Raw genomic sequence first — 18772 nt, 5'->3', positions numbered from 1 at the left:
ATTGAGTCCCCTGGTCGGTAAGCATCTCCCTGGGAAATCCTACTAGTGAAAGATGGCCAACAGGGCATCCGCCACCTTATCTGCCCTAGTTGTGGACTGAGCCTCTGCCTCCGGGTACTGGGTAGCATAGTCTACCACAGTGAGGATGTAACGTTTTCTGGAGCTGCTGGGGACAGCCAGTGGTCCCACAATGTCCACAGCAACCCTCTGGAAAGGCTCCTCTATCACTGGCAAAGAGATTAGGGGGCCTTTGGAGCAGCCCCTGACTTTCCCACTTTTTGACAGGTGATACAAGAGTGGCACTAGTTTATCACATCAGTCCCCAATTTGGCCAAAGTGTTGAGACAACCAGGCCTTAGTTTTGCTGATCCCCAAGTGTCCAGCGAGTGGAATCTAATGGGCGATCTGTAACGACTCACCCCTGAATTGGTAGGGGACGACCAGCTGTCTTTCCCTCAACTACTCCTTTTGGGAGTTACCGGGAACTGTCTTCCGGTACAACCTTCCTCATTCCCAGAACATCCTCTCCTCATCAGTCTCGCTGCCTCATTTGAAGACCATCTACGGAGACTAGAGCAAGTGCTGAGCCATTTACAGAAATACGGACTGAAAGTGAAACCCCAAATTGAGTACCTGGGTCATATCGTTTCTGCCGAGGGAGTGAAGCCATCACAGGAAAAGATTAGAGACTGGCCATCCCCAGAGAACGTGAAAGATGTACGTGCATTCCTGGGATTGATGGAAGTAACAGGGTCTTCTGTGCTGTAATACCTCTTACATTACCACCCCGTTTCTCAGGAGGTCCACTCTGCTTTTCCTCACTTCTGAATGAAGAACGCTGGTTCGAAAGGCTTTGTAACATGGGAACATATAAAAGATCACTGCTACTCCATGTATTTCCAGTGTGACAACATTTTACTCATCGGTCTCAGAATATATATATATACTGTATATATACATACAGAGGGCAGGACAATCAATATGTGTTAGTTCAGTAGATAACAGGCTCCAATTAAGACGCCAGACGTACATTACAATAGCCGTGGGATTTACAAAGGTGGGGGGAGGTCAGAAGTGGGATATCCGCATTAAGGTTGCTGCATTAAGGGCATACATCTCACATTACACCTATCGTATATGCATCTCCTATTCGGGGTGCTGGGGGTTCTGTAACAATGGGGTACTACCATCACTTCGTGAAGAATTTTGTTCGAGTGGTGCAACCGTTACTCGAACTCCTGAATGGGGTACCCCCGAATGCCAAAGGTCGAATCATCCGCTGGGAGGAAATACAGGAGAAGGCGTTTTGTGAGCTAAAGAAAGCGCTGACCGAAGCCCCGGTACTGGCTTATGCAGACTTCTCTATACCATTCATTCTCCACACCGACGGTAGCTTGCACAGACTTGGGGCTGTGTTGTCACAGGTGCAGGACGGAAGAGAAAGGGTAATCGCCTATGCTAGTCGGTCGCTTCACGATTCCGAACGCAACCCGTACAATTACAGCTCCTTCAAACTGGAGTTGTTAGCGTTGGTGTGGGCTATGACGGAGAGATTTGCAGAATACCTGTCTAGCTCGGAGGTGCTAGTACGTACCGGTAATTACCCGTTGGCACATCTGGAGGAACGCCAAGCTAGGGGCCTTGGAACAACGCTGGGTGGCCCGGATGGCAAAGTTCTGGTACCGAATCGCCTATAGGAGGGGGGTAGAGAACAAGCACACTGACGCCCTGTCTAGAGCAAGACAAGCACCACCGGGAAAAAGAGTAGAGATGAATTGCTGGAGGAAGAAGAGGTTCACCAATTCCGAAGGACCGCTGGACCAAAAGCAGACCTCCCGTCGTGAAGGAGTATTGGGAAGATCTCGGGATGAGTGGGTTCAATCGCAGCAGGAAGATCATGAACTCACTCTGTTCAGACACTGGGTAACATTGGAGAAGCTGCTTAGTCCAGAACAGTGGAGTGCTCTGACTCCAGAAGCATTGAAGATCTTCCGACAGTGGGAGCGCCTCCAGATGAGAAACGGATTGTTATACCGGAAGGCTCAACTTCGGGGAGAACTTGCAAGCTTCCTTGCAGGTGGTGATACCGGAGACAGTGCTGTCTACTCTGGTCTCCGACGCTCATGAAAAAGGGGCTCACTTCGGTCCTGAAAAAATGTTCCAGTGGCTCCAATGGTTAGTTTACCACCCACGGCTGAGGACCGCGGTCGAGGAAGCTTGTAGACTCTGTCGGGTCTGTGAGTTGGCCAAGTCCCCGGAACAAAGAGTTCCTTTTCAGACGACAGTAACCTCAGCTCTCCTGGAACTGTTGACCGTCGACTACTTAACAATCGGGCCAGCTCATCAAGGCTATGACCACTGCTTAGTGATGGTAGATCATTTCACGAAATTTGCGGTGGTGACACCCACCCGAGATCAGATGGCTAAGACTGCTGCATATGCTATCTGTAAACACTTCATTCAGGTATATGGATGCCCACAGCGGATTCATTCAGATGAAGTAGCTTGTTTCCTAGGCAAAGTGATGGATGAATTACAGCGGATCTACCAGATCGACAGATCACACACCACACCATATCATCCTCAGGGAAATGGGGCCTGTAAGCAATTTAACCACACCTTGATTCAGATGCTAAGGACCATTGAAGAGGATAGAAAAGCTAGGTGGCCAGAATACATCTCTGAACTCATGTGGATCTATAATAACCGAGCCCACCAAACCACAGGTCACACGCCTTACTCCTTGTTGTTCGGCCGAACGGAAAGAAGTCACGGAATTGGATCCAGGAGAGGACTACCCACGGATGGGGGTGTCTACCTGGGTTCGAGAACATCGTCACCGTCTTTACATCGTCTGGGTCTGACACTGCTTCGGGAGCTGGAGCACTCTGAGAAGCTTTCTCTTCGGGGGACAGATCTTCAGATTGGTGATTAGATGTTGGTGCGGGAGAAACGTCCCTGTGACAAGCTGGAAAATCGGTGGGAGAGTAGGCCATACAGAATGAAGTGTCGGGTCGGTGTGGAAGGACCTGTATATGAGGTTTTTCCAGAAGGAGAAGAGAATGCGCCCACCAGAGTGATCCATAGGAACATGCTCTCTGAAGATCCCATGCAGAGGGAAAAAGCCCCTAAAGTTCCAGAGGAGGTGCCTCCTGTGGCTGTGGAGGATGAAGAAGAGGAAAGTTTAGAACAACTATCTGTAGATATGTCTGCGGATTAGGGTTCCGAGGCCCCAGAAGAAAACATTATGGTGGATGCAGATTCGGCTCCACAAGAAGGCTCCACTCTTCCTTCCAATCTAAGTCGCTCTGAACGAACAATGGCTGGACAGCCCCCCATTCGGTACAATCAGGATCAGTTCATTTGGCGGCAAACTGCTAAACCTGAAAAAAGACTGTAGTTGTGCTCAAGATGCCTCTCCCATGGAATGGCGAGTGAAAAGAAAGAAGATGAGTCACGGCAGAGTCAGCGGTGTGCGGTGCCATTTAGGGCCGGAACTATCAGGGCTGTCACCACTGTTGGCGGGGGAGATTTCCTCTGAAAGAGAGAGACCTTTCTGTAAGACAGCAGGGGGCGTGGGGTACATAAGGAGACCTGAGAGTGGGAATGGGTCAGACTTGGCGGGAAGGCGACAGTAGACGGTTGACTCCCTTTCTGCTGCTTACACTTACTACTCCACTTCCCCCAGACCTCAGTGTGCTGACCTTGAGACTTCTCCTGACGCTATTAAGTTACCGTCTGTTCCCGCACTGCTGGAGACCTCTGTTATACCTGAGATACAGGACAAACGGCTGAAAGACTACTCCGAAAGACCGCGGGCTGTTGTGGCCTGTACACGTGCTTGCGACCCGTGTCCGACGCCATTTCTGAGGAATCCACACAAAGGACTGTTTCCACGTTCCGGTACACCCAAGCCAAGCAGGACTGGATCCATCAACACAGTTGGGCGGCAGTGCTATTCGTTTCTCCCTAGCAGAGCCAGAGACTTTGTGCATCATTTCAGGCGCTGCCGAGAGATTTTCCATCCTTCCCCTTGCCAGAACAGCAAACGATAAGTTGTTCCGTTTTCTTTGTACATTCCTTCTCCATTTGTCTTTACCTGCCTGCCTGGAGTACTACTTGTTATTGGTTGTTGCAGTAAATCCTTGTAAACCCTTTCTATGTCTCCGGTTACTGACTGATTCTCATGAACTGCTTATTCCGTACACAGGCACAAGGCCATGTCCTCCGCTCCTCCTTGGAGTTACGTGGGAGTACTTCCTCTCCCAAGTCACCACGCAGACTATTGTATGTTAGCATGCATATAAAGCAGAGGTCTCAAACACGCGGCCCGCATGTGGCCCCTGAGGCAGTCATCTGCGGCCCGCGGTGCACCACATGTCTCACTCCCTGAGGCAGGTAAAAGGTGGAAGGCGTGCATTCAGGAGCGCGCGATGGCTGTTCTGTGCGCACAGGACCTGTGATGAGGTCACAGGAGGTGGAGGAGTCAGGGGTCACATGATCAGGGGCCTCAGTGTCTGCTGTCTGTGCTGGTTGTCATGGTGATGGATGAAGGTAGGCTTATGTGTGGGGTCAGAAGGGGTTTACGGGGTCGATGTAGCAGATCCGTGTGCGTACGAGGTGTACTGAGCGGAGCCGCGTGTGTACGAGGGGGACCGAGCGGAGCCGCGTGTGTACGAGGGGGACCGAGCGGAGCCGCGTGTGTACGAGGGGGACCGAGCGGAGCCGCGTGTGTACGAGGGGGACCGAGCGGAGCCGCGTGTGTACGAGGGGGACCGAGCGGAGCCACGAGTGTACGAGATGTACGGAGCGGAGCAGCGCGTGTACGAGGTGCACCGAGCGGAGCCGCGCGTGTACGAGGTGCACAGAGCAGAACCGCGCGTGTACGAGGTGCACATAGCGGAACCGCGCGTGTACGAGGTGCACCGAGCGGAGCCGCGCGTGTACGAGGTGTACCGAGCGGAGCCGCGCGTGTACGAGGTGCACCGAGCGGAGCCGCGCGTGTACGAGGTGCACCGAGCGGAGCCGCGCGTGTACGAGGTGCACCGAGCGGAGCCGCGCGTGTACGAGGTGCACCGAGCGGAGCCGCGCGTGTACGAGGTGGACCGAGCGGAGCCGCGCGTGTACGAGGTGGACCGAGCGGAGCCGCGCGTGTACGAGGTGGACCGAGCGGAGCCGCGCGTGTACGAGGTGGACCGAGCGGAGCCGCGCGTGTACGAGGTGGACCGAGCGGAGCCGCGCGTGTACGAGGTGGACCGAGCGGAGCCGCATGTGTACGAGGTGTACGGAGCTGAGCTGTGTGTACGAGGTGTACGGAGCTGAGCTGTGTGTACGAGGTTGACCGAGCGGAGCCACGTGTGTACGAGGTTGACCGAGCGGAGCCGCGTGTGTACGAGGTTGACCGAGCGGAGCCGCGTGTGTACGAGGTGTACGGATCGGAGCCGCGTGTGTACGAGTTGGACGGAGCGGAGACGTGTGTGTACGAGGTGGACGGAGCGGAGACGTGTGTGTACGAGGTGGACCGAGCAGAGCCACGTCTGTACGAGGTGGACAGAGCGGGGCCGCGCATGTACGAGGTGGACAGAGCGGGGCCGCGCGTGTACGAGGTGGACAGAGCGGGGCCGCGCGTGTACGAGGTGGACAGAGCGGGGCCGCGCGTGTACGAGGTGGACAGAGCGGGGCCGCGCGTGTACGAGGTGGACGGAGCAGAGCCACGCGTGTACGAGGTGGACTGTTGTGAGTTCATTTTTCCCTTCACCATTGAGGTCTGATGAACTCCCTCCTCTGGTGAAGGAAGGTAGTGAGACTGATTACCAAACACCTGGGCAGCTAGATGATAACTGGGTGGCTGGAAATGAGGACTGAATATAAGGCTGCCGACGCCCTTCTTCCTGGCTGGTGATTTTCCTGCTGGATTCTTGGAGACAAGTCTGATTCCTGCGTCTCAAAGCTAAGTTTTTCTGCTCTGCTTTGTACTCTTCAGTTTTGTTTTTGTTTTGCCTTGTTTTTTGGGAGTTCTGCCATCCCCGGCCGGGGGTGAGCTGAATTCCATTTTTGTCTCTGATCTGTTGATCTTTTGCTCTGTCTTCAGAATATACCTGAGTGCTGATATAGTCTTTTGAAGCCTAGCGACTTCAGGGCCTGGTTTTCCTATCAGTCGGTTGGCTCATTTTGATAGGGTTTTTGCAGATGGCAGACAGCAGCTTTTCTATCCTGTCCTATGTAGTTAGCTTGGGCCCCATCATTTGCTCAACCTATCTTTCTATCTGTGTTAGTGTTTTCATCTTGCTTCACCGTCATTATATGTTGGGGGCTGCCTATTGCTTTGGGGTCTGCTCTGGGGCAGTTTAGTTTTTCCCCCTTTCTGTCTTTAGGCTATGTAGCTCTCCGGCTGTGATCGAGGGGTCTAGGGCACCGTAGGAACCCCCCACGGCTACTGCTAGTTGTTGTGGATAGGTTCAGGTGTTATGATTGAGTCACCGTAGGAGGCAAAAACAGAAATGCTAGCTAAGTCCAGAAAACCAGAGAAGTTGGCAACTATCAGATTGCAGACCCCTGAACCTATCAACACAACTAGCAGTAGCCGTGGGGGGCTCCTACGATGACCTAGACCCCTCGATCACAGCCGGAGAGATACATAGGCCTAAAGAAGGAAAGGGGAAATCTAACTGCCACAGAGCAGACCCCAAAGCAATAGGCAGCCCCCCACATACTGTATAATGACGGTGAAGCAAGATGAAAACACTTACACAGACAGAAAGACAGGCTGAGCAAAGACGGGGCCCAAAAACTACCTAGATAGGAACGGATAGGAAGGCTGCTGTCTGCAATCTGCCAAAACCCTATCAGAGACAAAAGCCAACAAGCTGATATAAAAATGGCCCTGAAGCAACTAAGCTTCAAAAACTAAAATCAGCACTCAGGTACTTTCAGAAGACAGAGCTCACGGAAAACTGCACACTCCAGCAGGGAGTGGCAGAATCCAAAAAGCAAGAAAAACAAAAACAAATCTTGGATGCAAAAGGCAAAACAGAAAACTTAGCTTTAGGAGAGCAGGAATCAGACTGGTGTCCAAGAGTCCACAGAGAACTCACCCGCAGGGCAGAAAGGGCGTAGGCTGCCTTAAATCCAGTCAGTGACTCCACTCAGCCAATCGTCTTCATTAGTCCCAGGTGCCTGATAATCAGACTCACTACCTTCCTTCACCAGAATAGGGAGTTCACCAGGCCTCAGTGACGGAGGGGAAAATGAACTCACAACATTCAGGGGTCTGCAATCCGATAGCTGCCAACCTCTCTGGTTTTTCTGGACTTAGCTGGTATTTTGTTTTTTCCTCCTTCGGTGACTCATCATAACAGAATCACCAGCCATACCGCAGATCCTAGGGTACTCAATAGCAGGAGAGAATTGTAAAAAAAAAAAAAAAAGTGTCAGAATTTTTTTTTTGTGTGCATATTTTTTCCTCTATATCTCTGAGGCCGTAGGGGGAATTTTTCGCTCAATGGAGATGAAGCAATTGTCTGATCGTGTGGAGCAGCTCGCTGCTGAAGTGCGGGGAATTTCCGCCTATCTTGCTCATTCACATGCTGCTGAACCAAAGATTCCTACTCCTGATGTGTTTTTTGGGGATCGGTCTAAATTCTTGAATTTCAAGAATAATTGTAAATTATTTTTTGCCTTGAAGCCTAACTCGTCGGGGAACTCCGCGCAGCAGGTTAAAATTGTCATCTCTTTGCTGCGCGGCGATCCCCAGGATTGGGCGTTTTCTTTGAAACCTGATGATCCTATTCTGAATAATGTGAACGCATTTTTTCAAGCCTTGGGGTTGTTGTATGATGAACCTAATGCTAATGATCAGGCTGAAAAGACCCTGTTGGCATAAAGCCAGGGTCGGGATTCGGCAGAGTTGTACTGTCAAAAATTCCGAAAGTGGGCGGTCCTTACTACCTGGAATGATGGTGCCTTGGCAGCCCTCTTTTGGAAGGGTTTGTCAGAAACTGTAAAAGATACTATGGTGGGATTTCCTGTTTCCTCTGGTCTTGACGGTTCTATGTCATTAGCCATTCAGGTGGATCGGCGTTTACGTGAACGCAAAACTACACAAGAGATGTGGCCACCTGTTGAACAAATGTCTGAACCTATGCAGTGTGATAGAGTTTTGTCTAGGACGCAACGTCAGGAGTTCAGAAGGTGTAATAAGCTGTGTTTTTTTGTGGAGATGCCTCGCATATTATTTCTGTCTGCCCTAAACGAGAGAAACGTTGTGCACACACGTTTTCTGTGGGTGGTGTTCAACCTAAGTTTCTTCTGGCAATTACTCTGATCTGCTCCTTGTCCACATTTTCCGCTAAGGCTTTTGTGGATTCAGGAGCAGCTCTGAACCTGATGGACTTGGATTTTGCTAAACGTTGTGGATTTCCTATGACACCTCTGCGGACGCCTATCCCTTTGAGGGGTATTGATGCTACTCCTTTGGCGAAGAATAAACCTCAGTTTTGGACCCAGGTGGTAATGCGGGTCGCCCCAGACCATCAAGAAAATTGCAGATTTTTGGTGTTGCATAATTTGCATGATACCATTGTTCTGGGGTTTCCCTGGTTGCAAATCCATAATCCAGTTCTGGATTGGAAATCTGTGTCTGTGGTGAGTTGGGGTTGTCGGTGTGCTCTTAGTGATGCTCCTGTTTTCTCCACCTCTCCCCAGTCGCATGATGTTCCTGACTATTTGGCGGACTTTTATGATGTATTTAGTGAGAATGAGTCTGCGTCTTTGCCTCCTCATAGGAGTTATGACTGTGCAATTGAGCTGAACCCGGGGTGTAAATTCTCCAAGGGTCGGCTTTTCAATTTATCTGTACCCGAGCACGAGGCTATGCGATCCTATATTAAGGAGGCATTGGAGAAGGGTCATATTAGACCATCCTCTTCACCCTTAGGTGCCGGGTTTTTTTTCGTGGCTAAATAGGATGGTTCATTAAGACCTTGTATTGATTATCGTGCCCTCAACAAAATTACTGTTAAATATCAGTATCCGTTACCCCCTGATTTCTGATCTATTCTCCAGAGTTAAAGGTGCTTGCTGGTTTACCAAGCTTGACCTCAGGGGGGCGTATAATCTTATTCGCATTAAGCATGGGGATGAATGGAAGACGGCGTTTAATACTCCGGAGGGACATTTTGAGTACCTGGTGATGCCTTTTGGGCTCACTAATGCCCCTTCTGTCTTCCAGTGCTTCATGAATGATATTTTCCAAGACTTTGTGGATAAATTTTTGATTATCTATCTGGATGATATTTTGATCTTCTCCAAGGATTGGGATTCTCATGTGGAACATGTTCGGACTGTGTTCCGGATCTTGAGGGAGAATTCCCTGTATGTCAAGGGATCGAAATGCCTTTTTGGGGTAAAGAGGGTTTCATTTTTGGGATTTATTTTGTCTCCTTCAACTATTGAAATGGACCCGGCCAAGGTACAGGCCATTTATGATTGGGTTCAGCCCACTTCTTTGAAGGCCCTCCAGAAGTTTTTGGGTTTTGCTAATTTTTATCGGAAATTTATAGCTAATTTTTCTGGTATTGCCAAGCCATTGACTGATTTGACTAAGAAGGGTGCTGATGTGCTGAATTGGTCTCCGGAGGCTGTTTCTTCCTTTCAGGAGCTGAAGCGAAGATTCACTTCTGCTCCGGTTTTGCGGCAACCTGATGTCTCACTCCCGTTTCAGGTGGAGGTGGACACTTCTGAGATTGGTGCAGGAGCGGTGTTGTCCCCAAAAGATCCTGTGACATCTAAAATGAATCCTTGTGCTTTCTTTTCCCGAAAGTTCTCCCCATCCGAACGTAACTATGATGTGGGGAATCGGGAACTGTTGGCCATGAAATGGGCATTTGAGGAGTGGAGACATTGGTTGGAGGGAGCCAAACACCAAGTCGTGGTCCTTACTGACCACAAGAATTTGATTTACCTGGAGTCGGCCAAGCGCTTGAATCCTAGACAGGCTAGGTGGGCCTTGTTTTTCACACGTTTTGATTTTGTGGTCTCTTTTCTTCCGGGCACTAAGAATGTCAAGGCAGACGCCCTCTCTAGGAGTTTCTTTGCTGATTCTCCTGTTGTGACTAAGCCTGCTACCATCTTAGGCGAGGGGGTAGTTCTTTCTGCCATCTCGCCCGATTTGAGACGTGCTCTGGAAGAGTTTCGGGAGGACAAACCTGAGAGTTGTCCCAGTGGAAACTTGTATGTTCCTGACCAGTGGAGGAAGAGAGTGATGTCTGAAGTTCATTGCACTGCATTGGCTGGTCATCCAGGTATTTTTGGTACTAGAGATCTGATGAGTCGGTCTTTTTGGTGGCCCGCCTTGTCTCGTGATGTCAGGAATTTTGTGCAGTCCTGTGGGACTTGCTCCCGGTCTAAATCTTGTTCTCGCTCTAGTGGGTTGTTGATGCCTTTGCCGGTGCCCAGGAGGCCATGGACCCATATTTCAATGGATTTTATCTCTGATATGCCTGTCTCTCAGAGAATGACTGTTATTTGGGTGATTTGTGATAGATTCTCTAAGATGGTCCATATTGTACCACTCCCTAAGTTGCCATCTTCCTCTGAGTTGGTGCCCTTGTTTTTGCAACAGGTGGTTCGCTTGCACGGGATTCCTGAGAACATTGTATCTGACAGAGGAGTTCAGTTTGTGTCTAGATTTTGGAGGACTTTCTGTTCCAAGCTGGGAATTCAGTTGTCCTTCTCTGCGTTTCACCCTCAGACCAATGGGCAGACGGAGAGAACAAACCAGACCTTGGAGTCGTATTTGAGATGTTTTATTTCTGCTGATCAGGCTGATTGGGTTTCATTTTTGCCATTGGCTGAATTTGCTTTAAATAATAGAGCTAGTTCTGCTACTTTGATGTCACCTTTTTTTTGTAACTTTGGTTTTCACCCTCGATTTTCTTCAGGGCAGGTGGAGCCTTCTGCCTTCAACGAGGTGAGGTGGACCGAGCGGCGCCGCGCGTGTGCGAGGTGGACCGAGCGGAGCCGCGCGTGTGCGAGGTGGACCGAGCGGAGCCGCGCGTGTGCGAGGTGGACCGAGCGGAGCCGCGCGTGTGCGAGGTGGACCGAGCGGAGCCGCGCGTGTGCGAGGTGGACCGAGCGGAGCCGCGAGTGTGCGAGGTGGACCGAGCGGAGCCGCGCGTGTGCGAGGTGGACCGAGCGGAGCCGCGCGTGTGCGAGGTGGACCGAGCGGAGCCGCGCGTGTGCGAGGTGGACCGAGCGGAGCCGTGCGTGTCCGAGGTGGACCGAGTGGAGCCGCGCGTGTACGAGGTGTACGGAGCGGAGCCACGCGTGTACGAGGTGGACCGAGCAGAGCCATGCGTGTACGAGGTGGACCGAGCGGAGCCATGCGTGTACGAGGTGGACCGAGCAGAGCCACGCGTGTACGAGGTGGACCGAGCAGAGCCATGTGTGTACGAGGTGTACGGAGCGGAGCCACGCGTGTACGAGGTGGACCGAGCAGAGCCATGCGTGTACGAGGTGGACCGAGCAGAGCCATGCGTGTACGAGGTGGACCGAGCGGAGCCGCCGTGTACGAGGTGGACGGAGCGGAGCCATGTGTGTACGAGGTGGACCGAGCTTGAAAGGAATGCGGCCCGCCAGCTTAAATTTTTTTTATGTGCGGCCCATTTACTCTGCCGAGTTTGAGACCCCTGATATAAAGCATAGACGTTGATGATAAATAGACACATACAGCATGTACGCCACACACAGCGTAGCGCCCCCCTTCTGCAGAGCGCCCCCATGTGCCCGCTCACCTCTCTGGACGATGTGCAGCGCAGTGTGGAGTTCAGCACCAGTAACGGAGATTTCGACCTCGGAGTCGCTGACATTTTCTGGGAAGGGAACTGCCACACTCCAGATTCTCCCGGAGTTGGAGGATCGATCTGAGGCGGGAAACCCCTGCCGTATGCTAGAAGAGAGGGCAGGGCAACACCTGTCACATGACTGCGAGAACTCCGCCCCCAGCCCATTATACACAGACGTACCGGCAGACGGTATCACAGAACGCAGCGACCTCCGGCTCCCGCCGCCCTGGAGCCTCCCGCAGCTTTATTCTCCAGTCACTCGTCTGAGGAAACAAAAGAAAGAGGGGGTCACGTGACCGGCGCCGCCATGCTTCTAAGTTGCTCTGAAGTTGCCGTGGTAACATGTGATCCTTCACTCTGCACTCTTACCATGGCAACCCCAGAGCGAGCAGAGTTTTCCCTGGCACTAACCCGAGGCTCCTGACCACGTCTGTGCGCTGCGCCCATGTGAGCATCATACAAGGAGCGGCGTCTTGTGGCACTGGGGTCTGCATACTGCCCCGGCCAGGCGGTGGCATCCAGTGTGCGGCTCCTCCCACGGCTCCACGCGCCAACTCTGGCAGGGCCGCGCTCCCCGATACTGTGGATGTGATGGACGCTCGGATCGCTCAGGTCCCCACAATTCTCAAAACCGATCAAGAAGCCTCCGGTGATCGGCACCGCATCCTCATCAGTGTCTTCGCCACGTAAAGACGGCGGCCGGGGAAACCACGACAACCGCTCCTCCACCCAGTTATCAGTAATGAACCCGTAAGGAGCTGCCGCCACCGGGATCTGCGAGGAAGCTGGAGGGGTGGGGCCATACACCTCAGCAGGGGAGGGGCCATACACCTCAGCAGGGGAGGGGCCATACACCTCAGCAGGGGAGGGGCCATACACCTTAGTAGGGGAGGGGCCATACACCTCAGCAGGGGAGGGGCCATACACCTCAGCAGGGGAGGGGCCATACACTTCAGCAGGGGAGGGGCCATACACCTCAGCAGGGGAGGGACCATACACCTTAGTAGGGGAGGGGCCATACACCTCAGCAGGGGAGTGGCCATGCACCTCAGCAGGGGAGGGGCCATACACCTCAGCAGGGGAGGGGCCATACACCTTAGTAGGGGAGGGGTCATATACCTCAGCAGGGGAGGGGCCATACAACCCTGCATGGGAGGGGCCATATACATCTGCAGGGGAGGGGCCATATACCTCAGCAGGGGCGGGGCTATACATCTGAGGAAGAGTGGCTTCATTTAAAAAATTCACAGGAACATGATGAAAACCAGGAGGAGCAGGGAATTGTGAGGCTTCAGCCACTGAACAGATGTTCATCACATGATCTGAAAAACCGATGTTTATTGGCCGATCCATAAATACAGCAAAAAATCTGCAAAGAAAAGAAACAAGGAGTCACAACAAAGACCAAAATATCACATGCCCCTCCCCCATCACTGTAGACCATGGCAGCAGCTCTGGAGGTGACTGGAGGATAAGACACGATGGAAGAGCAGAATAGTGACTGCAGCTCTGGAGGTGACTGGAGAATAAGACACGATGTAACAGCAGAATAGTGACTGCGGCTCTGGAGGTGACTGGAGGATAATATACGATGTAACAGCAGAATAGTGACTGCAGCACTGGAGGTGACTGGAGAATAAGACACGATGTAACAGCAGAATAGTGAGTTCAGCTCTGGAGGTGACTGGAGGATAAGACATGATGTAACGGCAGAATAGTGAGTGCAGCTCTGGAGGTGACTGGAGGATAAGACATGATGTAACAGCAGAATAGTGAGTGCAGCTATGGAGGCGACTGGAGGATAAGTGTTGTGAGCTCATTTTCGGGTTTGCCTCTGGCTTCTGGTGAGGGTTATGGAGCTGGCTGTGCTGACAGAGGAGTAGTGAGTTCTCTATCTGGACTGCCTCTGTTGGTGAAGGGAGGTAATGAAGCTGATCTAAATGGCAGAGACCGGCCACCTGAGGAAGAGGACTGTGATTGGACATCAGGAGTTTCTGATTGGATTTAAGGCAGCCGACTCCCTAGTTTCTTGCTGGTGATTTTTCCTGACTGTGGATCCTGGTTTCCAGTTTGGTTCCTGCCTTCCTAAAGCTAAGTTTTCTCTGCTATTGTTCATATGAGTTTTCGTCTGGTTTACTTAGTTTTTGTGTTCAGCCAGCCCTGGCTGGGACTGGGCTGAATCCCCATTTTCTCTTTGATCAGTTGATCTCTTTTGCTCTGTCTTCAGAATATACCTGAGTGCTGATATAGTGATTTGAAGTCTAGCGACTTCAGGGCCTTTTTCTATCAGACGGGTTGGACATTCTTTTTGGCAGGGTTTTTTGCGTGATTGCAGAGAGCAGCTTTTCTTTCCTGTCCTTTCTAGTTAGTGAGGGCCCCATCGTTTGCTCAGCCTATCTGTGTTTGTGTTTTCATCTTGTTTCACCGACAATACATGTTAGGGGCTGTCTATTGCTTTGGGGTCTACTCTGGGGCAGTTTAGATTTCCCCTTTCTTTCTTTAGGCTTATTTAGTTCTCCGGCCGTGACGAGGCATCTAGGACCACCGTAGGCACGCTCCACGGCTACTGCTAGTTGTTGTGGATTGGATCAGTAGTCTGCAATCCGCTAGTTACCAACCTCTCCGGTTTTCTGGGCTTAGCTTGCTTTTTCTTTTTTCCTCCTCGGTGACTCATTCATAACAGATAAGACTTGATGTAACAGCAGAATAGTGACTGCAGCTCTGGAGGTGACTGGAGAATAAGACATGATGTAACAGCCGTATAGTGACTGCAGCTCTGGGGGTGACTGGAGGATAAGACACGATGTAACAGCAGAATAGTGAGTGCAGCTCTGGAGGTGACTGGAGGATAAGACACGATGTAACAGCAGAATAGTGACTGCAGCTCTGGAGGTGACTGGAGGATAAGTCATGATGTAACAGCAGAATAGTGAGTGCAGCTCTGGAGGTGACTGGAGGATAAGACATGATGTAACAGCAGAATAGTGACTGCAGCTCTGGAGGTGACTGGAGGATAAGAGATGATGTTACATCAGAATAGTGAGTGCAGCTCTGGACGTGACTGGAGAATAAGACATGATGTAACAGCAGAATAGTGAGTGCAGCTCTGGGGGTGACTGGTGGATAAGACACAATGTAACAGCAGAATAGTGACTGCAGCTCTGGAGGTGACTGGAGGATAATGGGTCGCCCTCCCAGGTCTGTGGGGTACTCGGTACCGGGCCGGTATCAGTGGGATGTGTCACGGTGGCGGTGACCCGGACCGTAGCCCTGGGCTCCCAAGTAATAGGAAGATGTGAATGGTGGAATGTAGTTAATGGAATAGTTCGTGACGCCACCTGTGGTGTTCGGCAAGGGAGGTGTTAAGCCGACGCTGCATGCAGATCCGCTGGGACAGATGGTGTGGTGCAGCAATGATGGTATAGCCCTCCACAGGCAGGGCTGTTGTCCCAGGGCTGTGTAGATGTGGAGACACTTAGATGGTGTAGTGTCAGGCGCAGGGGATGTAGAAGTGTAAGGTGGACGGACGCAGGAAGGAAGGGTGGACACCAGGGCATGTAGTTCCAAAGCTTTACTCACAGTCTGTAGTGCCCGCTTCTGTGCCGTGTCCTCCGGGTCAGGGACTCAGTCAACCTCCAGGCAAGATGGAATGCTCCCTTCCAACACTCCGCCAACTTATGTGCCTTTTCTGAACGTCTCCGCTATAGCACCTTTAAGTGTGAAGATCTCCTAGTACTGAGTTACACTGGAGTTCCTCCTGACAGATGTTCCCAAGAACTCTATTTGCTCGGCAGACAGCTGCAGCCTGCTTCGGGGAATCTCTACTCCTAAGTCCCGGCTCTCTATCTGTGTTGCTGTTGTGCCCCCAAGTCTTAGATGGGAGTAGTGCATTTACAGCCAATACTCCACTGGTGTCTGCTGCAGAACCATTAGTGTCCATACAACCTCGGGGACCGGGCCCCGGCCTTGCGCTTAGAACTTCTAGGCAGGGTTCTTCCTCTAACCCACGTCCTCTGTGTTCGCTTTTACTCCTATGTTCCATACTTGTCTTTCTCTCCTATGGAAGCTCAGGCTTCGGTTCAATGTCTTTCTCCTTCTTTCCTTTCCCGTGCCAGCTGGCTCAGATCACTGAGGTAGCTGCAGCACTCCTTCCTCCATGCCTCTTCCAGGGATCCCCACTCCTCCCGAGTGGCTTCCTCTCTCTGACTCTCTGTCTGACCTCACTGAACCTCAATCCTGGAACCATCCCGCTCTTATATGTATTCTAAACTCCACCCGCCTTCCAGCGCGTCTAGTGTTCCAAGCAAGGAACCACCAAAGGTGCTCTGCTTCTCTCTAAGCAAGGAGCCGCAATGTGGTTGTGCTGAACTACTCTATTGTGTGAGGTGCGGGTGTTGGAGTGTGGTCAGGAGCCTCCAGCTTACCTGGATGGTGGGGCACCACACTTTAGGAGAAGGTGTAGTACCTCTGTGGCGACTGAGCCTCAGGGGCGCCACATACCCCCCCGTTAAACACAGCATGTCCGCGGGCTGCAAGGTAAACAAAGTTGACAGTACAGGAACTTACAAATTTTACAATGCTGAATAAACATTTCTTATACTAAACTTCCCAATCTGAGAGGCAATCATTCTTTAACGTTGCAAACAGTTATTAACCCCTTTCCTACATTGGACGTATTATTCCATCCATGTGACCCTGGACTTAATTCCCAGGGACGGGATAGTACGTCACAGCGATCAGCGGCGCCCACGTGGTGAGCGCCGCTGATCGCGGCCGGGTGTCAGCTGATTATCACAGCTGACACCCGGCACTATGTGTCAGGGGTGGTCACGGACCGCCCCCGACACGTTAACCCCTTGCACACCGCGATCAAACACGATCGCGGTGTACCGGGGGTTAAAGCGAAGCATCGGCATGGAGGGGGCTCCCTCCGTGCTTCCTTGAGCTCCCCACAGCAGCGCAATGTGCAGCTCTGCTGCGGGGGGCTCCTTCCCTGCAGGCCCCCGAATCCAAGATGGCGACGGGGACTTTCGGGGGCCCGCAGGGAGCTGACTTCCTCACTGCCTGCAAAGCGCAGGCATGAGGAAGTCTGCAGCAGTGCCTGTGACAGATCGCTGATCTGTTCCAGTGATCTGTGATCTGACAGATCAGCGATCTGTCACAGGACAGTGATGTCCCACCTGGGACAGTGTAATAAAGTTAAAAAAAAAAAAAAAAGTGTAAAAATAATTTTAAAAAAATCGCTAAATAAAAAAAAAAATATATATATTCCCCAATAAATTCATTTTTTGGAAATAAAAAAACAAAAAAAAAAATAAAAGTACACATATTAGGTATCGCCGCCTCCGTAACGACCCGCCCTATAAAACTGTCCCATTAGTTAACCCCTTTAGCGAACCCCTTAAAAAATAAAAAACGAAGCAAAAAATGATTTATCATACCGCCGAAGTGCAATAACGCGCGATCAAAAAGACGCATATAAATATCCATGGTACCGCTGAAAATGTCATCTTGTCCCGCAAAAAACGAGCCACCACACAGCATCATCAGCGAAAAAATAAAAAAGTTATAGCTCGCAGAATAAAGCGATACAAAAATAATTATTTTTTATATAAAATAGTTTTCATTGCATAAAACCGACAAAACATAAAAAACGACCTAAATGAGGTATCGCTGTAACCGTACTGACCCGAAGAATAAAACCACTTTATCAATTTTACCGCACGCGGAACGGTGTAAACGCACCCCCCAAAAGAAATTCATGAAACGCTGGTTTTTGTTCATTCTGCGTCCCAAAAATCGGAATAAAAAGCGATCAAAAAATGTCACGTGCCCGAAAATGGTACCAATAAAAACGTCAACTCGTCCCGCAAAAAATAAGACCTCACATGACTCGGTGGGTCAAAATACGGAAAATTATAGCTCACAATATGTGGTGATGCAAAAACTATTTTTACAATAAAAAGCGTCTTTTAGCATGTGACAGCCGCCAAACATAAAAACCGCCATAAATCGTAAATCAAACCCCCCGTTATCACCCCCTTAGTTAGGGAAATATAATAAAACTAAAAGAAAACGTATTTATTTCCATTTTCCCATTAGGGTTAGGGCCAGGGCTAGGGCTAGGGCTAAGGCCAGGGCTAGGGTTAGGGCTAGAGTTAGGGCTGAGATTAGGGTTAGGGGTGTGTTGGGGTTCGGGTTGGAGTTAGAATTGGGGGTTTCCACTGTTTGGGCACATCAGGTGCTCTCCAAATGCAACATGGTGTCTGATCTCAATTCCAGCCAATTCTGCGTTGAAATAGTCAAATGGTGCTCCTTCCCTTCCGAGCCCTGACGTGTGCCCATACAGTAGTTTTCTCCCACATATGGGGTGTCAGCGTACTCAGGACAAATTGGACAACAACTTTTGGGGTCCAATTTCTCCTGTTACCCTTGGGAAAATAAAAAAATTGGGGACTAAAAGATCATGTTTGTTGAAAAAATACGATTTTTTTTATTTTCACGCCCAGGCATTATAAACTTCTGTGAAGCACTGGAGGGTTCAAAGTGCTCACCACACATCTAGATAAGTTCTTGGGGGGTCTAGTTTCCAAAATGGGGTCACTTGTGGGGGGTTTCCACTGTTTTGGTACATCAGGGGTTTTCCAATCGCAACATGGTGTCCGATCTCAATTCCAGCCAAAAACATCAAATGGTGCTGCTTCCCTTCCGGACTCTGCCATGCGCCCAAATAGTGGTTTACCCCCACATGTGGGGTATCAGCGTACTCAGGACAAAATGAACAATAACTTTTAAGGTCCTGTTACCCTTGGGAAAATAAAAATTGGGGGTGAAAAGATCATTTTTGTGGAAAAAATATGATCTTTAAATTGTACCGCTGAACGTTATAAACTTCTGTGAAGCCCTTGTGGGTTCAAAGTTCTCACCAC

At 50.8% G+C, this 18772-nt stretch overlaps 1 protein-coding gene across 1 annotated transcript in view; it reads right to left on the bottom strand.

The window, feature by feature from the left end:
• Positions 1-18772, bottom strand: part of LOC141077868 (uncharacterized) — a 254898-nt gene that overhangs the window by 52585 nt on the left and 183541 nt on the right. The window contains exons 3-5 of the mRNA XM_073564594.1: positions 12255-13212; positions 12024-12106; positions 11793-11947 (exon numbers count right to left, since the gene is read on the bottom strand). Coding sequence (XP_073420695.1) covers positions 11793-11947; positions 12024-12106; positions 12255-13212 — 1196 coding nt within the window. The remainder of the gene's footprint in view (positions 1-11792; positions 11948-12023; positions 12107-12254; positions 13213-18772) is intronic.

Source organism: Dendrobates tinctorius, unplaced genomic scaffold (assembly GCF_039654945.1).
Source record: "Dendrobates tinctorius isolate UK_male_01 unplaced genomic scaffold, ASM3965494v1 ptg000464l, whole genome shotgun sequence".
In the NCBI taxonomy this organism is placed as follows: Eukaryota; Metazoa; Chordata; class Amphibia; order Anura; family Dendrobatidae; genus Dendrobates; species Dendrobates tinctorius.
Note: the sequence above shows the minus strand (reverse complement) of the source record. Positions and strands in the feature narration are given on the sequence as shown.